At 41.0% G+C, this 26,529-nt stretch overlaps 1 protein-coding gene across 1 annotated transcript in view; it reads left to right on the plus strand.

Moving 5' to 3' along the window:
* Positions 1–26,529, plus strand: part of Synpr (synaptoporin) — a 307,866-nt gene that overhangs the window by 229,121 nt on the left and 52,216 nt on the right. The window contains exon 4 of the mRNA XM_050160538.1: positions 23,682–23,880. Within this exon, the coding sequence (XP_050016495.1) occupies positions 23,682–23,880 (199 nt within the window). The remainder of the gene's footprint in view (positions 1–23,681; positions 23,881–26,529) is intronic.

Raw genomic sequence — 26,529 nt, forward strand, 5'->3', positions numbered from 1 at the left:
AAGTATGGTGTGTATTGGTAGCAGTAACAGCTGAACAAAATAACAGAGCATCCATGTCACTTTTTTAAAAAAGTGAAAAACAAGGCCTCAGTGTAATGGTTTAAGTAAACTGACACAGTTCACCAAGTGGGAGACCTTGGTGGTCCATGAGGGGCAGTCGGGTCCGACCACCCAAGGGCTCTTTGGGTTCCAGCAAGATGGGAGGTGGCGGCGGGTGAGAGACCTCGGTGGGTCGCCTGGGGTGGTACCTGGAACCATTTCTAAAATTAGTTTCTACATCATCATCTTGATGAGAGCCGGGGAGTTGGTTGGGGGAGGGGGAGGGATATGGGAGGTGGGGGCTGGGAAGAGACAGAAATCTTAAATAAATAAATAAATCAAAAAATAAAAAAAATAAAATGAGGCCTTATGACAGGCTGTGATAGAGCGTGAAAAAAAAAAAAAAACATTCTACAGAACTGTCCTTACAAACATCTCTGATGAAACATACTCATAAAGCAGACACAAGAGAGTTCAAGGCCTGTGAACAGCTGCCAAGGAATGGGTTGACCCCAACCCAGCCTAAGGTCAGTTGTTACTAAGCTCCATTTGCATCTAAAAAAAGGAAAGAAGGAAAAGAAAAATGCACTGAAAACTAGGCTTTAGTCAAATCAAGCTCAAACTCACAGTATTTGACATCCTTACGTGCTCAGGCCTGTCCTAAGTCATTTGGTTCACTGACCAAGAAGGCATAAAGTGTAGAAACTCTAATACACGATGCTAAACGTAAATAAACTATCCTCTACAGGTTAGACTTAATTTCACAAGCTCCATTTCCTAGAGACAGTTGCTCACAGGAGGATTAGTCCGCTTGAAATTTCATCTGAACTCTCTCCTAATCCTCCTTGTGTTAAATGAATCGCCTCCCCCTCCTATGTCCATCACTCTTGACTGTCTACCACGGCAGTCAGTCTCTCTGGCATTGCGGTTATTTCTGTGTCTCATTTTTTTTCTGCCAGATTCCAAGCACTGGGAGAAACAAGACTCTGTGTTAGCCATTTCTTTATTTTTAGTATCTGGGACAGGATATGCAATGTATCCAATAAGATATGTATTAAAGAAGTTGAAGATGTAAATAGACAAGGTATTTTATGGTTTTTCTCTGTCATTATCAAATGTCACTCCCTCTTATACAAGCTCTTGTCTAAATTTTTGAAAAAATGTTCTGAAATATTTAAGAGATTCTGGAATATCAATAGAGTAAGGGAAGTTCAAAAGAAATAAGGGTGAATCTTTTGGGAGAGTAAAAACATTCAACAAATAAATATATATGGAATTTTTACACTGAATATCTCTGCTTGTTTTAGAGCTGAAAATGGCCAGGAGTGTGGATAGATTTCATATCTAAAGAGTCTTTAAGGCTACAAATAGCACAACTGCCTTGGGGTCATCAAAGCAGACAGAGAAAACTATATGAAGTCCACATGACGGAAGAGAGGACTGGAAACCCAGGCTCTCAAAAGATACAGAAGAAAGGGCAGTTCAAAGCACATTTATTCTAAACAATGACTTTACTTGTCACGAGCCACGCCACATTGGGCTGCCACATGTTGGGAGCCACTTTTTTTTAGGGTGACTACTTCTGTGACCCTAGCCAGGGTGGATTTATGCTTTCCATGGGGATTTGAAGTTGGGTGGAAGGAACAGAGACAAGAAAGAATCAGAGAGACATAGGAAAGCATAGGGAGGGCCACTCGGCAGATCCTGAATGCTGAATTCCTCTTCTGACTTCTGAGTTTTGAGTACTAAGTTCATGCATGTTTAATTTTCCATACACTTTTCTACCCCAATATAACAGGAGGAAGAAGACAAAAGACTACTTTAACATGATACAAAGGACAACTGAACAGTGACTTGTTTCAATTCTTTGAGACATCAAACCATTAATTCATGAGAAAAGCATTCTGTTGTTTAGGCAGTGAACCCACCCTAGACCAAGTATCCTGAAGGCAGCCATGCCCTAGGTCAAACCTCTTAATTCAAAAGAAGAAGCAGAAGTATGCTTGAATTCTCTGACCTTTGGCCAGGGTGGAGATGATCTACCTCTACGGGCCAAAAAGAGCAAGTAACCACAGCCTAGGTCAGGGTGTGTAGCCATAGTTGTTGTCAACAACTTTGAGCAACTTCAGATTCTTTGACCTTCAGACAAGGTAAAACAGGCTCACATTTTTGGGCCTTTATATTTGATTCAAATCTAGCTATCAGCATAAGCAGGATTAGATACAACTACTACCCCATCTCTACAGCAGTCACTAAAGAATCAGGTCACTCTACAGTTGGTTATATACTCATTGCCTGACAAGGGAAGAGTTCCTGATAAAGGAATTATATAAAATTATATTAAAATATAATTTTCCAAAAGAAAACCAAAGTTCTATTAAAAAGGAAGAACACGGGGAACATGGGCTGGGGAGTCAAGTCAATGGCTAAGAGCACTTGTTTGCTATTGCAGAGGGTCTAAGTTTCATTCACAGCGACCACATGGCAGCTCACATCTAGTGAGCTGATCCCAGAAGATCTGGCACCTATCTGACTTTTTCCATGGGTGCTGGGAATCCGAACTCCACTCTCTACACTTGTATAGCAATCACTATACCTACTGAGCCATCTCTTTAACCCTGTGAGCAGGCTTTAATAACTGCAAGCTTAGTGAATTTCAAAATATGAGTTTAAAATATAATTTCCAATAAGATTTATGAGGGCAAGAACAAAGATTAATGTAAAAGGAGGGGCTTTGAGGTAGAATAAAGTGGGTAATTATTGCTTCTAGTGACTCTGAAAAAGGTATACAGTTGTTTTAAGAGGACAAAATTCAGGGGACAATGTTTCTCTATGCCCTTTTTTCTACTTGCCTCTGGAACACCTTATTAGTAGAGGTAGAATGTATTTCTTCAACATTAAAGAAAGAATTATTAAAAACAATGTGTATTGGAATAAGGACCAATATACAGATCAATTAGGTTGAATTTGAGGCCAAGAAATAATTGTTGTTATGGTCAACTGATTGTTGACAAGAATACAATGAATCTTCATAGAAAATTTTCTTTTAAATAATAATAAAAGTAATAATATTAACAACAAATGATGCTCAGACACCTAAGTATAGACAAGAGAAAGAATAAATCTGAACTCTCTGCCTCAATCCATCTTTATAAACTTAATTCAAAATGGGTCATAAACAATATAGAAGATAAAAACCTATAAAACTCTTAGAAAAACATAGACATAAACCTTTATGATATTTGGTTGGTCAATTGCTGTTTAAACATATTACCAAAGTGTAAAGGACAAGAGGAAAACTATATAACTTGTAACTACATTTAAAAAAGTGTTTTTCAAAGACATTATTAAGAAAATGAAACGATAACAAAAACCCACACCCACAAACTGGGGGAAAAAAATCAAATCATATATCCGAAGAGGAATTTGTACCCTGAATGCTGAAAGAGTATTTACAACTTAATTTTTAAATTAATGAATATTCATTCAAATGAAATATACATTTAAAAAGAAAAGCATTTATAGTGTGCTCAGCACCATTAGCCATTAGGGAATTATGCAAATTATGTAAATTATGTATTATAAGGACAACTGGCAAGGGAGAGCTGTGAATGCTGTAATCTTCTGTAATCTTATGACTCATGAGGTAAAGGGAGAAGGGTCAAGAGTTCAAGGTCACTCTTGGTTATATTTTTAGGTCTTATAAGTTTTAGGACAGCCTCGACTGAGACCAAAAGAAGGAATCAATAAATAAACAAAGTACACTTGAGTATCACTAAGGCAGTTAAAGAGGAAAAGACAGAAAATATGTTGAGTGGCAACATGGTGGAAAAGTTGGCATTTCCTCACCTTGTAGACAGTACAACCACTTTGAAAAATATTTGCACATTTTACCCAAGTGTTAAATATACAGCTATATTTACCTTGAACCAGATCACCTAGGGTTTTTACCCTTCTGGCACAAACCCTGCTCCATGATCACTTATATCAATATTTACCTTCACGTGGACTTCTTCAGATATTTATCTTGGTGTTTGGAAGCTGCAATATCTGGCATTCCTAATGGCAGTGATGTAAGTAAATGAAAGTTCAAAGATAGAAAATGAATGAGAAAATGGCTCTTCTTGAAAGATGCAAGATTCGATGACTTCTTGGAATTTTCCTGGTGACCGACTTATGTTTTATTTAAATTTTACGTACTTTCAAATATTGACCTCAAATGACTGTGGAGATCAATACTACGATGAACTGTAGCATTATAAATCTGAGGTACTCACCTCACTTTTCAGTGTTTGAAGTTATACTGAGTTGCTGAAGAGCAAGATTTTTTTTTAACTACATGGGATATTTTGCACAATTAACTACCCATATTTTAGATCCCAACCCATTCATTGGAATACCTAGTTTTGGTTATCAATGAAACAAGCAATATGAAGATTTGAATCATGGGTTTCCTGATTCACTAGAACTTCTAGTGAATAAATTTTGCTCAGACTATTGTCCTTTCAAATCAGTATTTCCTTGTCCTGTCACCACACCAAAATTATCAATGTACACACAAATGTAACAGTAATTTATAATACTTTTTCTGTGTACAAATACAAACGCTTACAATCAGTATACACAATAGACCAAGGGAAAAAATGGCTTCTTAGAGATTGCATTTATAAGAGGGAAGAACATAAGAAAAGGTAGTTTCAACCAGAGTCACCCCTTCATGGTCTGATAACGGCTGTGTTTATTCTGTTCCGCTGATTAAAGTGATTTTAGGGCAGTTTCCAGATGAAGCTCCCATTGGGAGTGTGTTTTTACTTGCCTTTGTGAGCATCTGCCATCAACAATAGAGAAGGCTTTCTATACTGAAAGACAACTTTTCACTGAGCCTGGAGGGAACATACATGAGGCAGAACCACTCCAACCAAGCTACAGACACAAAAGCAGAGAGAGACAGCAGTCAGTTTATGCCACCAAGTGGAGCAGCTGGTCAAACAGTTCACCAGTGCTGTTGATTGACATGGGTGTCTATCCTGATTGTACGGTGTTTGCTCTGTCCCTATTCTTCACTCTTTAGAGCATCGTTCTGTCTTTGTATAATAACTGATTGCCAAATTATTCCTGGAAGTGGCATGGTGTTGGTAAATTGTAGAGACCCAAGTAAGAACCTGGAGATTTAGAAACAAGCAAAGCTAATCTAGCCTGGTTCCTGACCTAGTCCAGTCATTTGTGAAGCTGAAGGCAAAGGCTTTTCCTGCCTAATTCTGTTCTTCTTACTCTGTCAGAACATCTGTTGCTTTATAGTTTGAAGCTTATGCTTTGTTAAAACAATACACAACACTGTATCTCATGGTTTATATTTGATATAATACTACTGTTTGTAGTAGTTATTCAGTGGATGGGTGATTCCATATCAAAGAACAATCCACCAAGAGAATTGTGAGACAGTTTTTATAAATAAACCCGATTTGTGGCTCATTTTCTTGAGCTCTGCTTTCTAACATTAGTTGAGGCTTTTATACAGATATGTTCTAAACTTGTGACTAACAAAAATGCAAATTTACAAATTTCACAAGCTATAATAAGAAAGACATGAGATTTCAATGGAAACGGACACTAAAATTCTGAATAAAATTACTTACTCATGTAGTTATTGAAATTTTTAATTTTCTTTACTTTCTTTGAGAATTCTGTACAATGTATTTTAATCTTATTTATTTCTCTCTTCCAGCTTCTCCCAGATACTCCCCCAGCCACTTAATTTTATGTCCCATTTTAAAACCCGTCAAGTATGATTTGTGCTGTCCCTATACTCTTGGATGTATGGCCCTCTATTGGACCATGGTTTACCTATCAGACGACACACCCTTAAAGAAAGTCAACTCTCCATCTCTTCACTCCTCATCTAGGAATAAGACATTGTGCCCACCTCCAAATCTATGATCAGATTCTGACTTGCTTAAACTTTCTCAGGTTATCCATGCTATGAGAACTGCTATACGTTTATATGGGCAGCTCTCCTATTGTGTTCACAAAATATCATTTCCTTGTAATTGTCTACTTCTTCCGATCCTTACAATCTTTGCACCCACTCTTCTACAGTGATCCCTGAGTTTTGGGAGAAGGGCATATGATATAAGTGTTCCATTTAGGACCGAACATTCTGTAGTCTCTTATCTTGCAGTTGTGAGTCTCTATGTTTTTTATGATATGGATTAAAATATAACATTAATATCCTTACAGAGATAACAGGAATTGTATAAAAGTCACCAAAAAGTGATGTGGGATGTCCTTCTGTATATGTGTTGCTTTTTTGTTTGATGTATTTAAACCAATGACTTAGCAAAGTAAAGCCAGGTGAAAAATCAGAACAGAGAGAGAAGGGGGGCAGAGTCAGGAAGATGCCATGTCACTGCCAAAGGAGACAGATGCCAGAACTTTACCTGGTAAGCCACAGCCTCCTCATGGCAATACACAGAATAATAGAAATGGGTTAATTTAAGATCTAAGAGTTAGTTAGTAAGAAGCCTGAGCTAATAGACCAAGCAGTGTTGTAATTAGTATATTTTCTGTGTGATTATTCAGGTCTGGACAGCCAGGAAATGAATGAGCAGTCTCTGCCTTCAAAATGGTGCCCAATGTGGGGCAACTACATCCACATAAAAGCTGAGAGAGTTTTGGAAAGAATTATAGACACAAAAGAACAGAGTTAAGCACAGCTTCTTGGTAGCCACATATTTTTCAGATAGGCTCTGTTTGCAGGCTGCAGGCAGAAGTGTGGCTCCTTTAAGAAATGGTGACTGCCTGGTTCGTGCTAGTAACATGAACTGCGGCTCTTTCTGGAGGTCCTGCACTTAAATGGGGTCTGTGATAAGCATGTTACAAATTGCTTAATGGCAATATAGACCCACTGTATCCCTGGAGCTGGAGCATGGTTCACAGCACTGGTGGTAAACATACATCTGCCATGGTTAACTGGGTGGGGACCAAAGGCAAAGCAGCCTTAGTCCTAGCCATGCCACTTAATATTTAGAAAATGATTACAGATATACAATAAAGATAGATTCAAATAAAAAAGACTTCTGAATGGGACACAGTATGGGATAAATGTATGTAGGCTTGGGAGAGAAGAAAAAGTGTATAGACAGTTATAAAAATAGTTTTAAAAAATAAAGCAAAGTCTTTAAAGAGACAGTAAAAGTAATATAAAAGAGTAAGACAGTCATAGATTAAAGAAATAAAGAAAAATAAGCCATGTAAAGATGGAATATACACAGAGAGTCTGAATCATGTATATTATTGTGTTTTCTTTGAATTTTTTGACTGCAGAGAGATATTTGATTCCAGGGGCTTCTAAGCTAAGCCAGCATATATATTTTAAAGGTATCTTGACTCCAAAATTTGGGTCTAAGGATATGTTGCTTTGGAGAAGAGGTTCTGCTTTAGTTTCCCAAGATGATCCTTCCAAGCTAATGTGGTTTGAGATTGGAGTTGAGATTGGAGACTATGCAGAGTAATTCCTTCCTATGGAATGAGACATGCAATATCACATATAAGTATGTTTTTTTCTAATAACAACTATGCATTGTGAATAAATCTACTTAAATTTTGGCATTATAAGTATTGAAATGAAAGGATCCACATCATATCTTGTAGGAAAAAGAGACAAAGATTTGACCTGTATTGTTTTTGTATTTGTATTAGGACCCTTCCACACAGTGATAAACCACTAGTGAGGTTTGTATGAAGTTTTACATCTTTTCACTCCCAACACACACACACACACATGAGCACATGCATGCATGCACACACATGCACAAACCCTTGCCTATCAAGTAGCACAGCCTCCTCTTAGACTTGGTGACAGTTTTTAAGAATGCACAACACCCAATTCGAATTTTCTTGGGGGAACTAAAAGGGATGTTGACCTCTTGTATGTCCTTCCAAGGCTTCAGGAATGGACCTGACAAGAACAGTGGGGAAATGAAGAGAACATACACAGAGACGCTGAAACTGCTGGTTTGGGATGGTTGGGTCTCTTAGTGGAGAAATTTCAGCACCTTGGAAAGCTCAGCTCATTTTGGCTTAGAACTGAAGGGCCAGGTTATTGCATACAGTTGAATAAAGGGGTGGAGTTATTATATCCAAACAAAAACAAACAAGGAGGCAGGAGTTCTGGTATACAGCTGGGTTAGGGAGACAGTTTTAGCTAATCTTGGAAGAAGCAGTCTCTGTAAGGGACCAGTTTTCCAAGCTACAGTGGACATTTTCTGCACAGAGCTAACACTCGCACTCTGACCCAGCTCCTTTACCCCACACCCCAAGAAGAAAGCTTTGCTTTTATCCCATGGGTTTGAAGCTCTGGGGTCCTTGAGATAGCTCTGCCTATGTCAACGGCACACATTCACTCCGGGCTTCACTCACTCAGGACCTCCTGCACCTTTTACAGCCTCTGATGCCTGTAGCTATTAGTTTGGTAGAGTGTAGATGTGAGGCTTTTATCTTGCTCACAAGGAGAAGGGACCAAGCCAATCACAGAAAAGCACATTTGAAGAAACAGAGTCATTTTGCTGTCATTTTATTTTTTTAGTTCTGGATTCAGTCTTGAAAAAAAGAAGAAGAAATGCAACTTTTCTCAAAGTCCTCATGGAAACCTGATTAATTGTACGTGGAGGAATTGTACAAGGAAAGCGAACAATTCTTCACATAGAGTTTTAGGAATCTTAAGCAACCAAAGATTCAGACTTCCAATCTACTGGCCTTTGCCATTCTATATGATCTTTCTATGATCTGAGTAGGCCAAGGGTCCCGTGCTACTTACATGGATTTCAGATGGACATCTTAATTTTCCCTTGAATGAAGGTGCCAAATCTATTGAGTATTGAATCTTGCTCAACGTATCATTCTTTCACAGTCCTTACTTTTCCTGCTCATGTTCCTGATCCGAGTTGGTTCATGTTTCTTGGCTCAGGATCTAGGATATAAATGCTGGCACGGGTTGGCTACATGTGAAATTTCTTTCTCAAGATTTGGGCTCTTAATATAAGATAAACACAGAAATGTAAAACTAAAGATTCTTTTTTAAAGGCCCATTTTGAAAAATGTAATATATCCAACATCTCCCTGTCAAACACATGCCCTGTCAAGAAATCATATTCAGTGACTAGGAACACCTAGAGACATGACACAAGATAGGGGCAAAGAGATAAGAGAAGGCAAAGAGATAAAGAAATAGATTACTTGAAACTGATAAAGCCATACATATTTCTGCACCCAATGCCTGTTCCAATTAAGGATCATTTGGGAGGTGTCACCTGAGAGGAAACTAGGCCAAAGTCGATATCTTGAACACTTGTCATGGAAAAGGTATTGTGCTAGATGTTGGGGACACAACAAAGGATTTAGAATAATCTTTCTTCTTTCTCCACATTTCCTTCAGTCTTTGGCATTATTTTCCTGTAGCAAGATCCAGTGTGCCTATCTTTAGATCTTTAAGCTCAAGGGATGAAATATGCTAATTGATTAAATCTAGATCTGGTGTTCCACTCTAAAAACATGTAGATCTTTGGGAAAGAAATACATACAGGTAACAAAAACAGCAGCTCCCTGCTTTATGGTGGGTACTCCTGTATTCTCATATAGGAAACATCAGCTCCCTGCTTTATGGTGGGTACTCCTATGTTCTCATATAGGAAATCTCACATCTTTGGACCTCCTTCTGCGGCTCCTCTTCACAATGAGATGAATGATGGGGATTTTATAATCTTCATGTTGCAGTAACTAATGCTAACCTCTCATTCCACATGTAGTGCTTAAGAGAACAGGGAACATTTGTAACCTGAGATAAAAGTTCCTACTTTTGGGTCAGGCACCAACAACCAGCTACATCGCTAGCTAGTGCTTTTTCCAGCTGCCTGTCAGAGCCTTTTTCACTCAATGTCTGCCAAGGACAAGGAGCTTGATATAATCTTGAACAATTACTACAGAACCCCTTGAGCAGTGTGATAACTCATATGCAGTAGCACTCAGTAACAGACACCTCTCCAGAGGATGAAATCAGAGCTCTTGTAATTGGTGATTTGGGCCAGATGAACCAAATTACCAAAACTGGTCATGAGAGAAGTAAAACAACTTGAAAGAAGTCAAGGTCCTTGCCCAGAGTCACAGTTCTCCAGTGTCATGTCTCAAGACCCCCAAACATTTACCAACGTGATGGAGGGTCACACAGTGCATTATATTCATGAGGACCACATATTTGGATACTTACCACACTGAAAATAAAAACCAAGAATTTTATTGCATGTGAGAATATGCAAGCACACATCTTGCTGCGAATCAGGAAATGTGGCTAAATCACACTTCACATCACGCCTGTAACATGCCACTGTCTACTTCAAAGTGGACATGGTAGAAAAACAATGTTTTTCTTATGGGGTCCAGGAAAAGAACACCTCCAGGAGTTTCAGAGCCATTCTTGGGATTTTAAGGAAGTTAATTTTTTTCCTTTAGGTATTTCTTGGAAGCTGAAAATAATTGTTGAGCATTTATTCATGTAGATTTGTTTGTACCATTTGTTCACATATATTTTACCTTGATTTTTAATTTTCAAAGGAGAGGAGTGAACTTAGGTTTTATTCTTTTCTGTTTAAAAAGTCTATGAATTAAGAGGAAAAGCTCCTAGAAGATAGGCTGTAACATATAACAAGAGGAGGCTACTTATTTGACATATTGCTATGGGATTTGGGGACCTTCCCAGTGTTTAATACTATTTCCCTTTTGCTTTCCAGTTTCCTTTTTTAAAGCACTGTGTGATGCTCTGTCACTGGCTTGCATTATACTCCCAGAAAAATCTCCACACTCTTTCCAACCAAATCCTTGCTAAATTATATTAAACTGCCTCCCACTGAAAAATTCAAATTGCGATGATCAAATTAGAGGCAGGAGTTCAAGACACTGATTTGGATATGCAGACAGTGGTTGAGCTAGACATAACACAATGGAAGATCACCAGAGGCCAGCCACAGCATGTCAACTTCAGAGCTGGTGAGGAAGGCGAGCCATAGTGTCACATTCCCTGCGCAACCAGAAAGGCAAGGCATTGCGACTCTCAGCACCAATTTCCCTTCTGTAGCCAAGAAAATTGTAGCCATTGCTTAAAAACCTTTTTCATTAAAAAAAATATTCTGGGGGTAATATGGGGTCACTCTGAATACCTCCAAATCAGTTCCAACTAAAACTAAATGAACAAGAAAATAATTTCCTTTTGGTTAAGTAATACTTGTGCTGAAACCGTTTCCTCTTCTAGAATATTTCCCATTCAATGCTTCTAACACAGACACAAAGTCTCAGGCACTCATACGCATGCATACACCTGCATTCTTCCGGCCTTTGGGTAGAAGGAAGGTCAGTCTCTACCTCAGATACTGCCATAGCAACTGTGGTCTTCTTCCCCTGAGAGTTTTAAGTACACTGACAATCTGTCTTTCCATTGAACCAATAGATTCTTAGTAAGCTAGCTTCTCAGGCCTCCACTCTTCTGAAAGTCTACACACCTCCTTGCCCCATGCTGTATAAGAATTATTCAGATTAAAGACCGAGAAGAGATTCCTAGCATCGGGCCTGAGAGCGTGTGTGGCAGATTTAGGAGGAAGAACACTCGCCTGACAGTAAGAACCGCAGGTAGAGCAGTTATGTGGGATTGGCTTCCCGTGTGCTCAGCTTCAGGTGTCCCCATTTAAAGAGTAAAGATAACAGTGATTTGCCTTCCAGGGCTGCCGTAAGGATGTAGGAAGTACAACATTCAGGGCATGGACCACAGTGGCTAGCACAAATGACAGCCATCAATACCCAGTGGCCCCTCTGTTATATTATCATCAACAGTGACAAAATTTCCTATGGAAATCCAGTCTCCCATTCCTAGCATGAATTGTACACACTTTAGCTCCAGGTCTAGAGCCTTCCTCTATGTTATTCCCCAGTTCCTTCTCTTATTTGATTGTCTTTGGAGAAAACTCAGAGCTGTTCTGCATGGGTGTGGAAGCGAGCAGCAGCATCTTCTGGGGAGGTCTGAAGGGCAGGTTCCTGAGGAACTTCTCTAGCAAAGTCCCCAGCTTAGAGGACCCTATGGATCCTACCTTGTACTTCTTGTCCTGTGTCCTTTCTCTGGACCACTAGGAGTTTCTCCTCCCTGGAAATGAGGTGGTAGAGACTCTGATGAACCTGTGTCAGGAAGCTGGAACTGTGGAACTTTCACTATATGACTTTTATCAAGTTCCTTCACCTCCAAGTCCTGCCTTCTTCTGGTAGAACATAAATAAAATCATAGCTTTCTACAAAAGCAGGATTTGCTTCCATTTAAATAGACCTTTTACAAATTTCATGAACTCCATTCCTCCTTCCTTCTTCTCCTAACAAATATTTATTGGCTATTTACCACAAACCAAATGTGTCTAGGTTCTCAGTAGTAAAGATGTAGCAAAAAAGGGTCCTTGTCCCCGTGTCCTGCTCACAGTCTAGAGCAGTGGTCCTCAACCTCCCTGATGCTGCAACCCTTTAGTACAGTTCCTCGTGTTGTGACCTCCAGCCCAAGCACTATTTTTTAGTTCTTCTCATTTTAATGGTTTGGATAAGAATGTGATATACATTTTTCCCACTCCCCTTCCCTCCTCCCTATCCCCTTTTACTTTCGCCCCTGCTCTCTACGATCCCAATATACTCAGGAGATCTTGTCTTTCCCCGCTTTCTAGGCAGTTCCACTTATGTCTCTCTTGGGGTCCTTGTTGACAGAGATTTCTGTCCCGCCAGTTCTGCAGCTGTTCAATCTCACAGAATCACACAGAGGTCAACATTAATTATAAACTGATTGGCCTAGTATACTAGGCTTCTTACTAAATCTTATAACTTTCATTAGCCCATAATTCGTATCTGTGTTAGACACGTGGCTTGGTACCTTTTTTAGGCGAGGCAGTCACATCTTGCTTGCTCTGTGTCTGGCTTCCCCTTGTGTCTAGGTGATGACTGCAGACTGAATCTTTCCACTTCCCAGAATTCTCCTGTTCTCCTTGTTCTGCCTCCACTTCCTACCTGGTCATCCCACCTATACTTCCTGCCTGGCTACTGATCAATCAGCGTTTATTTAAAATACAATTGACAGGGTACAGACCATTGTCCCACAGCAGGTCCTCTTTGTTGTCTAGGTTCTCTGGGGTTGTGCCCTGTAGGCTGGTTATTCTTTGCTTTATGTCTATTATCTATTTATGAATGAGTACATTCTATTTGTCTTTCTTGGTCTGGATTTCCTCACTTGGGATGGTTTTTCTAGTTCTTCTCTTTTGCCTGCAAATTCCAAGATGTCATTATTTTTTTACTCCTGAGCAATATTCCATTGTGTAAATGTACCACATTTTCCTGTTCACTCCAGATAAGGGCATCTATGGGGTTTCCAGTTTCTGGCTATTACGAATAATGCTGCTATGAACACAGTTAAGCACATGTCCTTGTCATAGGGATCACTGTCCACAGATTGAGAACCACTGATCTAGTGGGAGAGAGAGGCAAAGCCTGCATTCACAGTCAGTAGGGGACCCTCACACAAAGACAAGGCAATGAGATGATGCCCTGGAACATGGCCATGGCGGGGGTATGTTCTTTACCTTGGGTGATCAAACAGAGATACATTCTGACTGGGTCCTGAACAAATACAGGAAATTGGTTCAAGGGCACCAAATACGTGGGAAATTAGTGATTTATTTTCTAGCAAAACAAAAAGCTACTGGGGGTGATTGTAGGAAATAAGTAGGCAAGAACCATATTAGTTTTTCCTTGTGAGCTGTGTCAATGGTTTTGGTAACAATTCTGCATTTTAGAGGATATGTAGGCTATGGGAACTTTACAAATGCATTTGGATTTTTAAAGTCAACTGTATTCACTCAACTTGTTATTTAATTTAGAATTAAAATAGTTTATGTAGTGAACATTAGTAGCCTAATAACACTGTGCCCTGTTGCCGCACCTGAACCTCATGGAAAGACATTGTGAAGTTGGTGATTCTTTCTTCTGTCTTCTGAGAAAATCAGAGGTCTTCAGTATAGAGAGGAGCTCTGGAGAAGGGGTCAGCGGTAGAGCATATAGAGCTCTGGATATGAATCTCAGCTCCATTCAAAGCATACAAACAGACAAGCAAACAAAATAGACATGATACGCCCTTTAGGTCATGGTTAGCAGAGATGCTTTATGTTGCCTTTCAAGTCGATGGAAAAAGCTGCCAAAGGCTAGCTTTGCAATGGGCAGAACACGCGAACAAACACGCTGTGCGTTAGGGCTGGAAGCACTCTGGTGTTTTAGAAATAGGGTGCCATTGGCAGAACTGGTGCTTGGATCTCATCTCCACGTTACCCTGAGGATTAGAGTAGGTGAGGTTGGTAGTGGCAGGATGAAGGACTTAGGTGAAATAGCCCAAATTTGAACTCAGTAACCAAAATGATAAAATTGTTAATAATTGGTAGTGGGTGCGTAGGAAACTTACTGTTAATCTGGTCTGTCAATAATTATATAGCATGAACATGAGGAATATATATAGCATGAACATGAGTATAAAATATTCAAAGTATTTACCAATGAGCTACTTAGAAAATTGTTATAGTTTCTTCATTATGTATCTCTGTACGTCAACCTGCCCAATGTGGTAACTCATCCATCATGTTTTGACATATCCTATAGCTATTAAGAATATGGTAAGTCTTTCTTTAGAAGTTAGCTATGTTTTGGTCATATTGTGATAAAAGTAGATAAGCTGAGATGGCTCAGTTAGCAAAGTGCTTACTGAACAAGCATGGGGACTTGAGATCCATCCCCAGAACTCATGTGGAAAAGCTCGGCATGACGGCGTGTGCTCGTAACTACAGGGCTGGGGAAGCAGAAGCAGGGCCAGCAAACCTAGCCAGATTGGCAAGTTCCAGGCAAGTCAGAGGCACTCTTTTAAAATAAAGTGGATGGCATTCCTGAGGATTTCACCCAAGATTCACCTCTGGCCGGCACACTCAACTGCCCAAGTGCACACACACAGACACATATGCACACACATGCAAATACACACGCAGAATAGGATGATGCCCCTCTGGAGTTCACTTTTTTAGCTTGATCTTTGGAAGGGAACCATTGTACTTTTCTTTTTTTAAGCATATTGGTACTTTTTAAAAACAGAATTAATAAGTCAAATCATTTTACTTGAATTTAAATAAAATGTCAGTTGGGAGAGATTGTGCTCCCTCTCTCATCAGAGCAATGCAGGTTTGAATGTTGCAAATACATTTTAATCAAATTCTTTGGATAGTTTACTCACAAAATCTTTCTTTAGTAAGCAAGTAAAATGAGCATATGTTTAGGTTTTCAGCTGAACATCCAAGATTCTTTTTAAACCTCTCTGGAACTATTTTTTTTTCTCACAACTTACTTGGGTAGAGTACCAAAGAGGACCAACAAGAGATGAATCTGACTTCAGATAAATGGGTAACCTTATTATCTATTTTACTGTGGCAATGGAGAGGCCATCTGAATTTTCTATTACTCAAATTCTATTTGAAGAAACCAAAATGAATAAATCATAGCTGGTGAGCACAGAGATGCCTCATCGTGAGCCATTATAAGGTTTTTATAGCTCTTCTGCTCTCAGTTCAGCTCCTGGCCTTGCCCTGCCTCTGCAGAATCATTCTTTTTAATTACCTGCAGGCTTCTGTTTCATTTCAAAATTTCTGTCTACATACTGCAAATGTAGACGGATAAGGGAGTTATGAATGTGTGTGTGTGTGTGTGTGTGTGTGTGTGTGTGAGAGAGAGAGAGAGAGAGAGAGAGAGAGAGAGAGAAAGAGAGAGAGAGAGAGAGAGAGAGAGAGAATTTAGAGAGTTTTTGCTCCCAACACAATATCTTTTAACGAAAAGATGGGATCTCTGTTCTGGGAGCTGGGGAGTGGGCCAACAGTTTTCCAGCCCCACATGTCTGAATACAATTAATCATACAGAGAAAAGTATTGTTTGTAGTAACCTTGATTACATTTTTCAACATCTCGCTCAGTTTCCTGTGGGAGGAAAAAAAAACAGTAAAATAAAGAAGACAAAATGTAACAGAAAGCTCCTTCTACACTGACAATAAGCTGGAACACAGTTCATGTGGAAGCGAATCAGGGACAATCATCCCTGTTATATTAAAGAAGATTTTGTCTTTGACAGTTTTTCTCCTTCCTGAAGAAATAAATTCTAGTGAATAGATACTTGTTACAAACCTTGGTGATCAGACTTCTTTGTATTTAATCAAGGTTAGGATCAAACCATGTGCAAATATGATTCTCTTGGCCTTCACCAGGCCATGAAGATCAAGAAGCTGAACTCCATCACTGAGGTCAAGTAGTGAGTGGAGGTACCATCATCTCAATGCCTGCTGCCTCACCCCAAGGCTCTGCTAGCAGGATGTTGCTGCTGGACTGTTTGAGATTCTGCTCTGACAGTGCAGAGAGCCTAACAGTAACTCTCTATCCAGGTTTCCTAGGTGCATTGATCCTCAGGGTGACTTCCAGTGAGTGAGCCTTGCAGTCACATAATCGCTTTCCATTCCCTTATGAGAGAAGAAGAGATTTTTGTTTTGAGCCATCTGAGCCTGGTTGTCAGGTCATTTTCACGGTGTGGGTGATTTTCCCAGGGCTGTGCTCAAACTTTGCTTTGTACTCTCCTGCCATTTCCACCCTAAACAGATCCTAACCAAAGACTCCTAGGAGGAGGCAGTTTCCACCCTGGACTTTGACCACAGCGTTAAAATAAATCTGAGTAAGTAGTCTCAAAGATAACCTTGTTTCAGTCTACACCTTTAGAGCCAGCTTGAGATAGTCATGGTCCCCAAACTCTCTTGAAACCATTGTGTCAGCGACTCCCAGTTCATCAATAAGATGATTATAAGTCAACCTGAGCACTGGTATCGATGCTTCAGATTTAACTGAGATAACGTGCAAAAGCACCTAGCGTCATGCCTGGCACAATCGGGACATAATAAATGTCCCCCATGGTGATTGGCATCTCCCAGAAGCAGATGGGAAACCACTGTCAGCTCCCTAAATAGCAACACCAAACACCATCCTTCAAACACAATAAAAAAAAAAAAACTGAGGTTTTTATTTGCAACAGAGGTTCCTTCCAAACCTTCTAGACCAAGTCGTTGACTGTATGTCTTACGGCCTTTAATGACTGGTGCATGTGTTCCCTGAATCCCTTCGAATGAAAGGAGTCGAGCATCGTGCAAAGCACAATGATTTAAAACTTACAAATAGAATTTGGAACAAAGGAAAAGAACTCATAGGTGGGTGTCAGGGGGTCCGGGCTCTTCCTTGTGCCAGCAGTGTGATATCTGACTAGTGTTCCCAAACAACTGAGCTCCAGCTCTGCTGTCCTTAAGTTGGGAGGGGCACTCGGAAGAAGAATAAAAATGTAGTACATGAAAGAGCTAGGTGATCCCCTGGGGTGGTAGTAATTTATGGTGCGGATCATATTAGCTAAGTAAGTTGTATAATGTATGTACGTAGATACAACAAAAATAATATCGTGCATATACACAAATACAACTAGCAGAAAGAAAGAGTCTTCTAAAATCAGAAACTTGAAAACTAGGGAGAGAGAGTAAAAACACAAACAAACACAAATCAGTAAAGCAGAGTTCCGTCTTAAGAACTGGAGGACCCAGAGAAAATAGTCAAGCCATAGATCCCCATGGGCTGTTGGCGGTCCTCTTCGCCACACGCTGCCGTTCTGATCAGAGTGATTGAAACTGATCACAGAAGCTCGACTCCCACCTTCCTTCTACTTTGCCCAAAGTGGGATCACAGCCCTTGGAAAAGGCTTCACTGTCTATCACTGAGACCCTGAATTCTTGGACTGGTAGAACCTTAGGCCTGTGTGTGCTCAACCTGCTGAAAGACAGCGCAATGATCTCAGAAGTCTTGCTCAGGTCAGTGATGGTCTGTTGCTACCTGGAGCTGGGCCTGTGCCAGACGTTAAACAGTGCTTCCCTTTCTACACAGAACCACACTCTTAGGGGCACACCTTTAGACCACTTGCCCCCTGCTTGTTCTGAGGCAGGGAATGGAACAAGTCCTGGTGAGATTTAAGATATAGAAAAGTTTTTATGATGATATATTGGTGCTGAGTTCCAACTAGCATGACTAGGTCTATATTATTTAATGCACACACTTCAATGAGGCAACAGAGTGACTATTGCCTTAAAATCTTATTCGACATAAACTCCGCCTGTTAGATGAGCTATTTGCCTCTGGATGAGGCAGTGTGAGGCAGCTGGCTTGCTCATTTGAACATGAACATTCAGCTGGACATTTAAGTTTGCAGAGGGACAGAAACTGGATCAAGCGGTATCTTTTTGATCTACTTGTATGTGAGACTCATCTGCACCATCCAGGAGACGCTGGAGCTCAGCCTGCTCTCTACACACTTCAACGCTCTGCTTCCCCATCTGTACAAGAGTGACAGTGACAGTTGCTTTGCGAAGAGAGACAGGAAACTACAGTGAGGAACAAGTATAGAATAAAACACACTGACTGGAAGGAGAAAGAGGCTCCTGGTTGTTATAACAAATACTGTTTTATGTGTCTGCATGTGCTACACACATGCACTTGTTTACATATGTTCCCCTGTGAGGCACACATGTGGGATGTATGTGTAAGTTTGCAGATGCAAGTGGAACTCACGACTGATTCTGGGAGTCTTCCTCAATCATTCTTCACCCTTCTTGAGGGCAGAACTTTCCACTGGACACAGAACTCAGTATTTTTTTTGGAGGGGGCGCTGTGGATCCAAAATCTGGTCCTCAGTGTTTTGTCCACTGAGCCATTTCCCCAGCACACTAACACTGCTATCTATAAAGCAATACCACCTGGCCCTTCTCCAAACCACTGAGGAGAGAGTTTCATTTAATATTCTTCCAGGGCCACCAAACAAAACTCAAAACCTTGTACTCATGGTGACTCCCTTAGCTTAATCAGAGAGTCGTGGACTGTTCTAAAAGGCTCCATGGGTGTGCTGAAAATTTTTTAAGAGAAAAACTACTCTAAAATGGAAGCTTTTTATTGACAGACAAAATGCAGTAAAACCCAGCAAAATTCAATTACCCCTAGATTGTGTCAGGTCAACCAAGAAGGGAATGAGGGAATTGTACATTTGAAATCAACAAATTGAATTGGGTGCCTTTTGCGACCTCAGCAATTGCTTTCTGACTCTGTCACAAGATCAGAGGTGGACCTGGCAGCTTCCAGATCCTCAGCGAGCACACTCTATCTCTAGGGAACAGCATCTGTCCCTTGTTTAACTTCTAAATTAATGATGTTCGCTCGGAAAACTATTGCAGTTGCAAAATATATGCTGACGATAACCACACCTCTTCTGCAGCAATACACACAGAGATACAAGTGTGTATATATATGTATATATGTACATATATATACATATACATACACATACCCATTCATACAAACATACATAATGCACACATGTTGCTTAAAGGTACCTGTGCATGCATGTGGGGTGGGGTGTAGATGCGTGCAGTGATATAAAACATTGTTTTAGTTAAACAAAATGACCAAAATAAACTTGGGAAGGAGAGGTTCATTTCATCTTACAGCTCAGAAAGCTAAGGAAGGAACGCAATCAGGAACCCGAAGGCAGGGACAAAACAAAGCCCATAGGTGGGCACTGCCTGCTGAAGAGCCAAGCACCCCACTACACATCATTGATGTTGATAGGTACAATAGAGTTTAAATTTTGATTTTATTTCTTTGTGCGGATGAGCACAGTTGAAAAATTCTTTACGCTAACCAGGTGAATCAACATTAGAGATAAGGTGTTTCAGCCGATGACATAGAAAACAATGCTGATTGTGTCCTCTCTGTCCTCCTGAAGCCTCTGCCCTCTGCTAGGGGCCCTAGGTGCTGAACTTCAGTAGCAGGAACTGGCTGATGGAGACACAGCGATCTTGAAGCGTATCCTGGCACATCTCCAAATCGCTGCAGCAGGGATTGTGGGTTTTTCTTACCTTGCAATTTAGTTTGTTTAACATACTGTTTATGCTGAGGAAACATGGCTAGTGTTCAATGAAAGCCAGCATCTATAACGTGATTCTCAACAGCTTCTGCCCCATCCCCAGCGGATGTCTCCGGCTGTTTCTTGTTCTCTTTTTACCCTGTCCTCCTTTCCCATCATCTGATAGCTTTCCTCATCCACACCGCACTTCCGCTCTGTACACCCCGTTCCCCACCCACACTGCATCCCCCCCAGTGCGTTTGCCTCTTGCCTTATACAGGGATTAGACACACGCTCCTCTCTGTTTTGTAACATTTGAAAAATCTAATCCACTTGCCATTTTTATTATTGTCTTTTTTTTTTAATTTATTTCTATGCTTTGCTACATGTATGTCTGTGTAACATATGTCGGTGCCCGCAGAGGTCAGAAAGGTCAGTGTGTACCCTAGAATTGAAATTACCAAGAGTTGTGAACTGCCATATGGGCGCTGTGAATCAAACATACATGCATTCCTGGATCCTCTGGAAGGGCAGCAAGTGCTGTTAACTGCTGAGCCATCTCTCCACCCCCTCCCAATTTACTATTTAAAATTTACCGTGTGTTAGGATAATATCGATATCTTCATCGCTGGATGGTGCGTATCCATCACAAACCATTTCAGAACGGCTCATTATCACCCCCACAAATCTCGGGGCACTTAACCACCATGCCAGATTCTCCCGTCACCAGCTGGAGGGCAACATTAAGCTGGATTTTTGCTCCCTGGATTTGCTTATTTCTGAATATTTTGTATAAATAAAAGCACAAAGTATTTGACTTTTTATGTATGACTTCATTCATACAGCAAATTTGACTTTTTATGTATGACTTTATCCACTCAGCAAAGATACTTTCAAGGTTTTTCCATGGTGTAATAAGTCTAAGAACTTTATTGCTTTTATTAACGAATAAAAGTCCACTCCACACCGTGTTTTATCTGTTTGTTTATCAACATTCGAATGGTTTCCATTCTTCCTATAAGGAACAACGCTGTGCAAGTATTCATATGCTCATTTCTGTGTGAGCATATGCTAGCATTTCTCTTGCATACTTACATAGGAATAGGACTGCAGGAACCTCGAGTAACTCAGTGTTTCACCAGTTAAAGAACTGCTGCAGTTCTTCAAAGCGCCTGTTCCAGGCTCCGTTTCCAACAGCCATGAATGACACCGTCAGCTTCCTAAATCTTGTCAGCATTTGCTGCTCACACAGTCTTTACACTGGATAGCCATCTGTGTGGCCATGAAGTCAGACCTCGCTTTTCTATCTTTTCTTTTGATTTAGATAATTTCTGATCACTTCTGAAGCTGTTGCCTAGAGGCAAAATCCACCGGGGAACCTCCCTCTGCTCCCTCATAACCAGGATGGGCCACGATTTCACTCAGAAAGTCTACTTTTCTCATTAAGACTGAGCTTCAGCCTGGGCAGAATCCATCCCATCTCTCGCGTCCCATCTCTTACCCAGCACCCGCTTCTTGTGTGAAATAGAGTTGCTTGTCAAAAATATGTTTGATGAATGACAGATTAACAATAGCGAGGGGAGGGAAAACGTGCCTTGAGATCATCTCCTTCAGAATTCAAATCATTACCTTTTCCTTCTAATTCATCTCTCCCACCTTCTCACAGAGAAGGTTATTGAAGAAAATCTGATCTGATCCCCAGAGCTAGTGTTCCCAGGGTCTCTGTCATAGCACAGTTTCCCCTATCTGTCCGTTAAGATAAAAGTCCTTGCCCCAGTGCACAATGTAAACTTCTTCCTAAGCCAAGAATTCAAATTAAGAGACTATGTCAGTAAGAAATGAAGAGCTTAAGGGAACTGGATTTCTTCCTTCTGCTCCCAATACATCTTCACTTGTAGGACTTTTGTGAGTCTGGAGAGGGAGGACCTGCAAGATAAGCCACCTTCCCTGAAACTTCAGTTGCCAGTAGCCCGTGGGGTTCATTTTAAAAGCGTCCATCCGAGCGAGCTGATGTCTTGATTAGTTAGTATAAACAAGTTAATATTGACGTTTTTTTTTTAAACGACTCTGGAGTTTGACATGAATTTAAACCGCTGGCCCACCAAAGCTAGCTGGGTGTCCTAAGGTGGACTATGTGGCCCTTCTAAGTCTCCCTTGCTTCACTTGCTAATGGTGAAGAGCAGCCAAGAGCCCACCTTGTAGAGTTTGTTATGGATATTAAGTTAAATAATGTGTTCAAAACAGAATTTAACGCAAATGAAACATTTGGTCATGCTAGCTCTGTGGCTATTGGTATTATTTCAGGGTTAGGGCTAATGTATAAAATGGTAGACAGAGCACACGGTGGACACTTCTGAAAAGGGTTATTTACATTTTCCTTAGTAAGAAAAAGTGCTCTCTAAATATGAGTTAGGAGTGGCTATATGAACACCGTTACTTCTACAGGTAATTTCCCAAGTAAATCTTCAGTGACCGTAACAAACCTCCTTAACATAGAGTTCAAAGTGTCTCCATAGCCGTCACTTCAGAAGAATCTTGGTTCCTGTACCAAATACACTTGATTCAGCTCAAATTGTTGTCATATACACGTGCTCTGTCCTCGTGGGTATCTGTGGGCTAAACAGGAGGTGTGGCTCAAGCCTTTCCTTTGCCTCTACTGTGGACTAAGCAGGGCTGGATGCTCTCCTGGGAAGCTCGCACAAGGCAAAGACTCTAAAGGTCAATCAAGTTAGGACCTGGCAGAACCAAGAGCGTCCATTCATTTATTCAAGGACTGCATGCCTAATAAACGCCAGCGCTGGGGTACATGGGAAAGAGGAAAACCAATCGCACCCAGTCCCAGAAACTGGTGGTTACCACTGAGGAAGCAGTGCAGACAGGGGTAAACAAACAGCAAGTGAGCATGTTGTGGAGACAGCTTCACTGGTAACGAACACCGCACATGTGATAACGCAGCATGAGGAGATTAAAAAGGCTGGGAGAAATGTAATTATATTCTCATTTCAAAGATTCAAAAGGAGGAAGAAGTGCAATAAAAATGTCAAAAGGAAAAAAACCCACCATGGTGAGTAGTTAGCAGGAGGTTCCCCAGAGAGGATGTGGAGCCCGGATGCCGAGGAGGCAGGCACAGGCAGAAGAGGAGCTGGAAGACACTCAGCCAGGTTGTACCCTGCTTGGTATAACTGAGGTAGGTTAAGCAGGCTATGTGTTGGAGCAGGAGGATGGATCTTAAAGCACTGAGGGAAGGAGCTGGAGACCTTGGCAGGGAAGAGGCTGGAGACACAGGCAGGCCCAAATGCAAAGCTGCTGGACTGTGTTAAGGGGAGAGGCCAGACTCTCAGCCAAAGGCTGCGCTCCTTTCAGATTCTCTTTCCCTTCTCACCTCTGCTGGGTGAATTACCTCCTCTGTGGTATTTATTTCCACGGGTCCAGCTAGAATCTGTAAACTCGTTAATAAGTTCTCTGGTGGAAGTTTCCTGGGACTCCCAAGCATCTCTAACCCGACGTCAGCAGACCTGACATCGAGCGTTGCTTTCACCTTCTACAACCATGTCATGTCTTCTTGCCTCTGGTGGTTTCAGGTTGCACCAGGTGACCTTTGAAGTGCCCACCTGTGAGGGAAAGGAACGGCAGAAGCTGGCACTGGTCGGCGACTCCTCGTCCTCCGCGGAGTTCTTCGTCACCGTGGCTGTCTTCGCTTTTCTCTACTCTCTGGCCGCTACTGTCGTGTACATTTTCTTCCAGAACAAGTATCGTGAAAACAACCGGGGCCCACTCATTGTAAGTTGTTGTCGTTTTGAAGCAACTTCTGTCCCTTATAACATCTTTGGCTAATATCTGAGGGGTCTTGGAGTCATCCATGCCTCTGAGGCTGGTGTGCAAAAGGAAATCGTATTTGTTATCCTCTAAATCTCTTCAATCTGCAGCAGAAAGCACCGTGCCTTTTGGTCCCTGTGTCCTGGCGTGGGAAAGAAGCATAAGATCCTCTAGTGGTGGTGGTGCACGCCTTTAACCTTGCACTTGGGAGGCAGAGGCAGGTGGATCTCTGTGAGTTCGAGACCAGCCTGGTCTACAAGAGCTAGTTCCAGGACAGGCTCCAAAACCACAGAGAAACCCTGTCTCGAAAAACCAAAACCAAAAAAAAAAAATCCTGTAGAAACCCTTTTGAGACCAAAACAAACAATGATTAGGAAGCCCACGAGACCCAGAAAAGAAGGATGAGGTCTGCTGTGGGCTTGTAGGTCCAGCATTACACAGATAGGTGGCCATTATTCTCAATAGCCATTTAAATGGTAGGATTTGTGCTTTTCTGAAATGCATTGTTTCCATATTATAAGGAAGCATGATTGTCCCTCCCTCTCCTCTCTCTCTCTCTCTCTCTTTCTCTCTACTTTGTTCTCTCTACTCCTCCCCACTCTCTCACCCCTCCCTTCCAACAACCCACCATTTCATTCCATTGTCTCTGATGGTGGTTCAAGGACTCGGGTGACATCAGTATATCCTTACATGTCCTAATACGACTATACATGCACCGAGGGAGACATAAAAACTCTCCAAAAGATACATGGATATAGATAGCTTTAAGAAAAATAAATAACTTTCACAACCTTTATAGGTATATTTACTCAAAATCTATTTCCTGAAATGGCCTGCGTCTGAAAATGTTTAACTAACTTTTTCTCTCAATGGCTATGTTGGTTACTTCTCTGTTTCTACAACAAAGTGCCTGAGATCGTTAACTTACAAACAGAAAAGGATTCTTTGTTCTTATGGTTTTTTTTTTAATTACAGCTTGTGATTGGACAGACTCACTATTCTTGGGTTTCAGGTAGGAGTGCCAGCCAGCAATCGTGAGGAGCTTGTGGTAGGAGCCAACTGTTCTCCTTACTACCAGAACAGTGAGAGGTTCAGGATCCACAGTCCCCTTGAAAGGTGGTTCCCCCAGTGTTCTAAGGATTTCCCATAAGGCTCCATCTCCCCAGCATTCCACTGTCTTCTCAGACTGCCACCATGGGAGCCAACTATTTAATGCACAGGCTTGGGGGGGGGGGCATTGACTAACCAAACAATAGCAATTATGTACTCCCGATTCCCACAAGAAAGCAGGCTTTCTTGACATTCCAAAGCTTATTGTATAGCATCTTTAGAAGATACAGTTCATTGGAGGCGGTGGAAGTGCCTGCCTCACACCCCCTCAGTGCTGACAGCCCTGGGAGAACAGTTTCCAGGTATGAGATGTCACACAATTTCTTGCTCTCCATAAAATCAATATTCATTACCTTCTTGTCAGTTGATAGATCATTAAAAACCGTTTTTGATGATAGATTGCTATGTGATTTGAGGTCCGTAAGTCAGAAACAAGAGATTAGCGACGCTGCCACAGCAAATGCCATCTTTCTCACCTGCTCCTTGCGCAAGCCCTTTTCTCAGGAGTACACAATCCATCCGAAGGTGCTAGACGCTAAGCCAAGAAAAATAACAGCCCATCCATCCAAGAGACATAAATGTGAAACACAATTTAGCTTTTTAAATTAGTAATTACTTAAGAACTACGTAGGACATTTTGTTGTTTTAGACAATTGTGCTTCGATAATAATTTTATGATCACAAAACCCAATGAAATTTACAACACCAGAGCCTTAGGGTTTAGGACAATTAAAAAGTAATTTAAAATGTGTATATACTTTTTCTGCAAAGAAATATAATATGCTAATCGAGAAAGTGCGTTCCAGAGTATTATAGGGTATAATTCTTTGAAAAACACAATAGAAATATAAATTCAAAGTGAGTAATACATTTACCAACTCATTAAAGAATCTGTTTATTGTCTTTTTAATGAATCACCAAAAAAATCAAACACATATTAATTGTATCATTTATTTCAAATTGACAGAGTGCCAGCCACTATACTTCCAAATGCCCATTCTGCCAGAAATCCTGTTCTTTTAACTAGTTTTCACAAGTAGGAATAGGTATTTTAGAAATTTTCTTAGTAAATTTCAGAAACCTTTTATCTGACCTATATATTGCGGAGAGCTGAACAAATTGTGAAAGCCAGCTGCAGGAATGTCTGCTCTTTCAATGCTGGGGTCAGTAGGGAGGACGAGCCATGCTCCTAACTGCAGCGCATCAGTAGGTGCACTTGTAGGGGAAGAGGCAAGACAGCAAAACGCATGTCTTCGGGTGGGTATCCTTTTCTCTCATCTCGAAATGGAACCAGAGTCACTTCACTCCTGTGGTGTGCACAGAAGAGAGTGTTAGGGAAATGGTTCTGTGGATGAAGAAGACATTTGCATAATTCTAAAGACCAAGGCAATACCCGCCTGCCAGCAGGAAGAAGTCGGCACAGGTAGCTTATGTGGGAAAAGGTCTGTTGGTGCTCTCTCTCTTTCTCTCTCTCCCCTCCTTCCCTCTCTCCCTCTTGAATAT

The sequence above is a fragment of the Alexandromys fortis genome, unplaced genomic scaffold (genome assembly GCF_014885135.2).
Source record: "Alexandromys fortis isolate MF-2015 unplaced genomic scaffold, M_Fortis_MF-2015_v1.1 scaffold_116, whole genome shotgun sequence".
In the NCBI taxonomy this organism is placed as follows: Eukaryota; Metazoa; Chordata; class Mammalia; order Rodentia; family Cricetidae; genus Alexandromys; species Alexandromys fortis.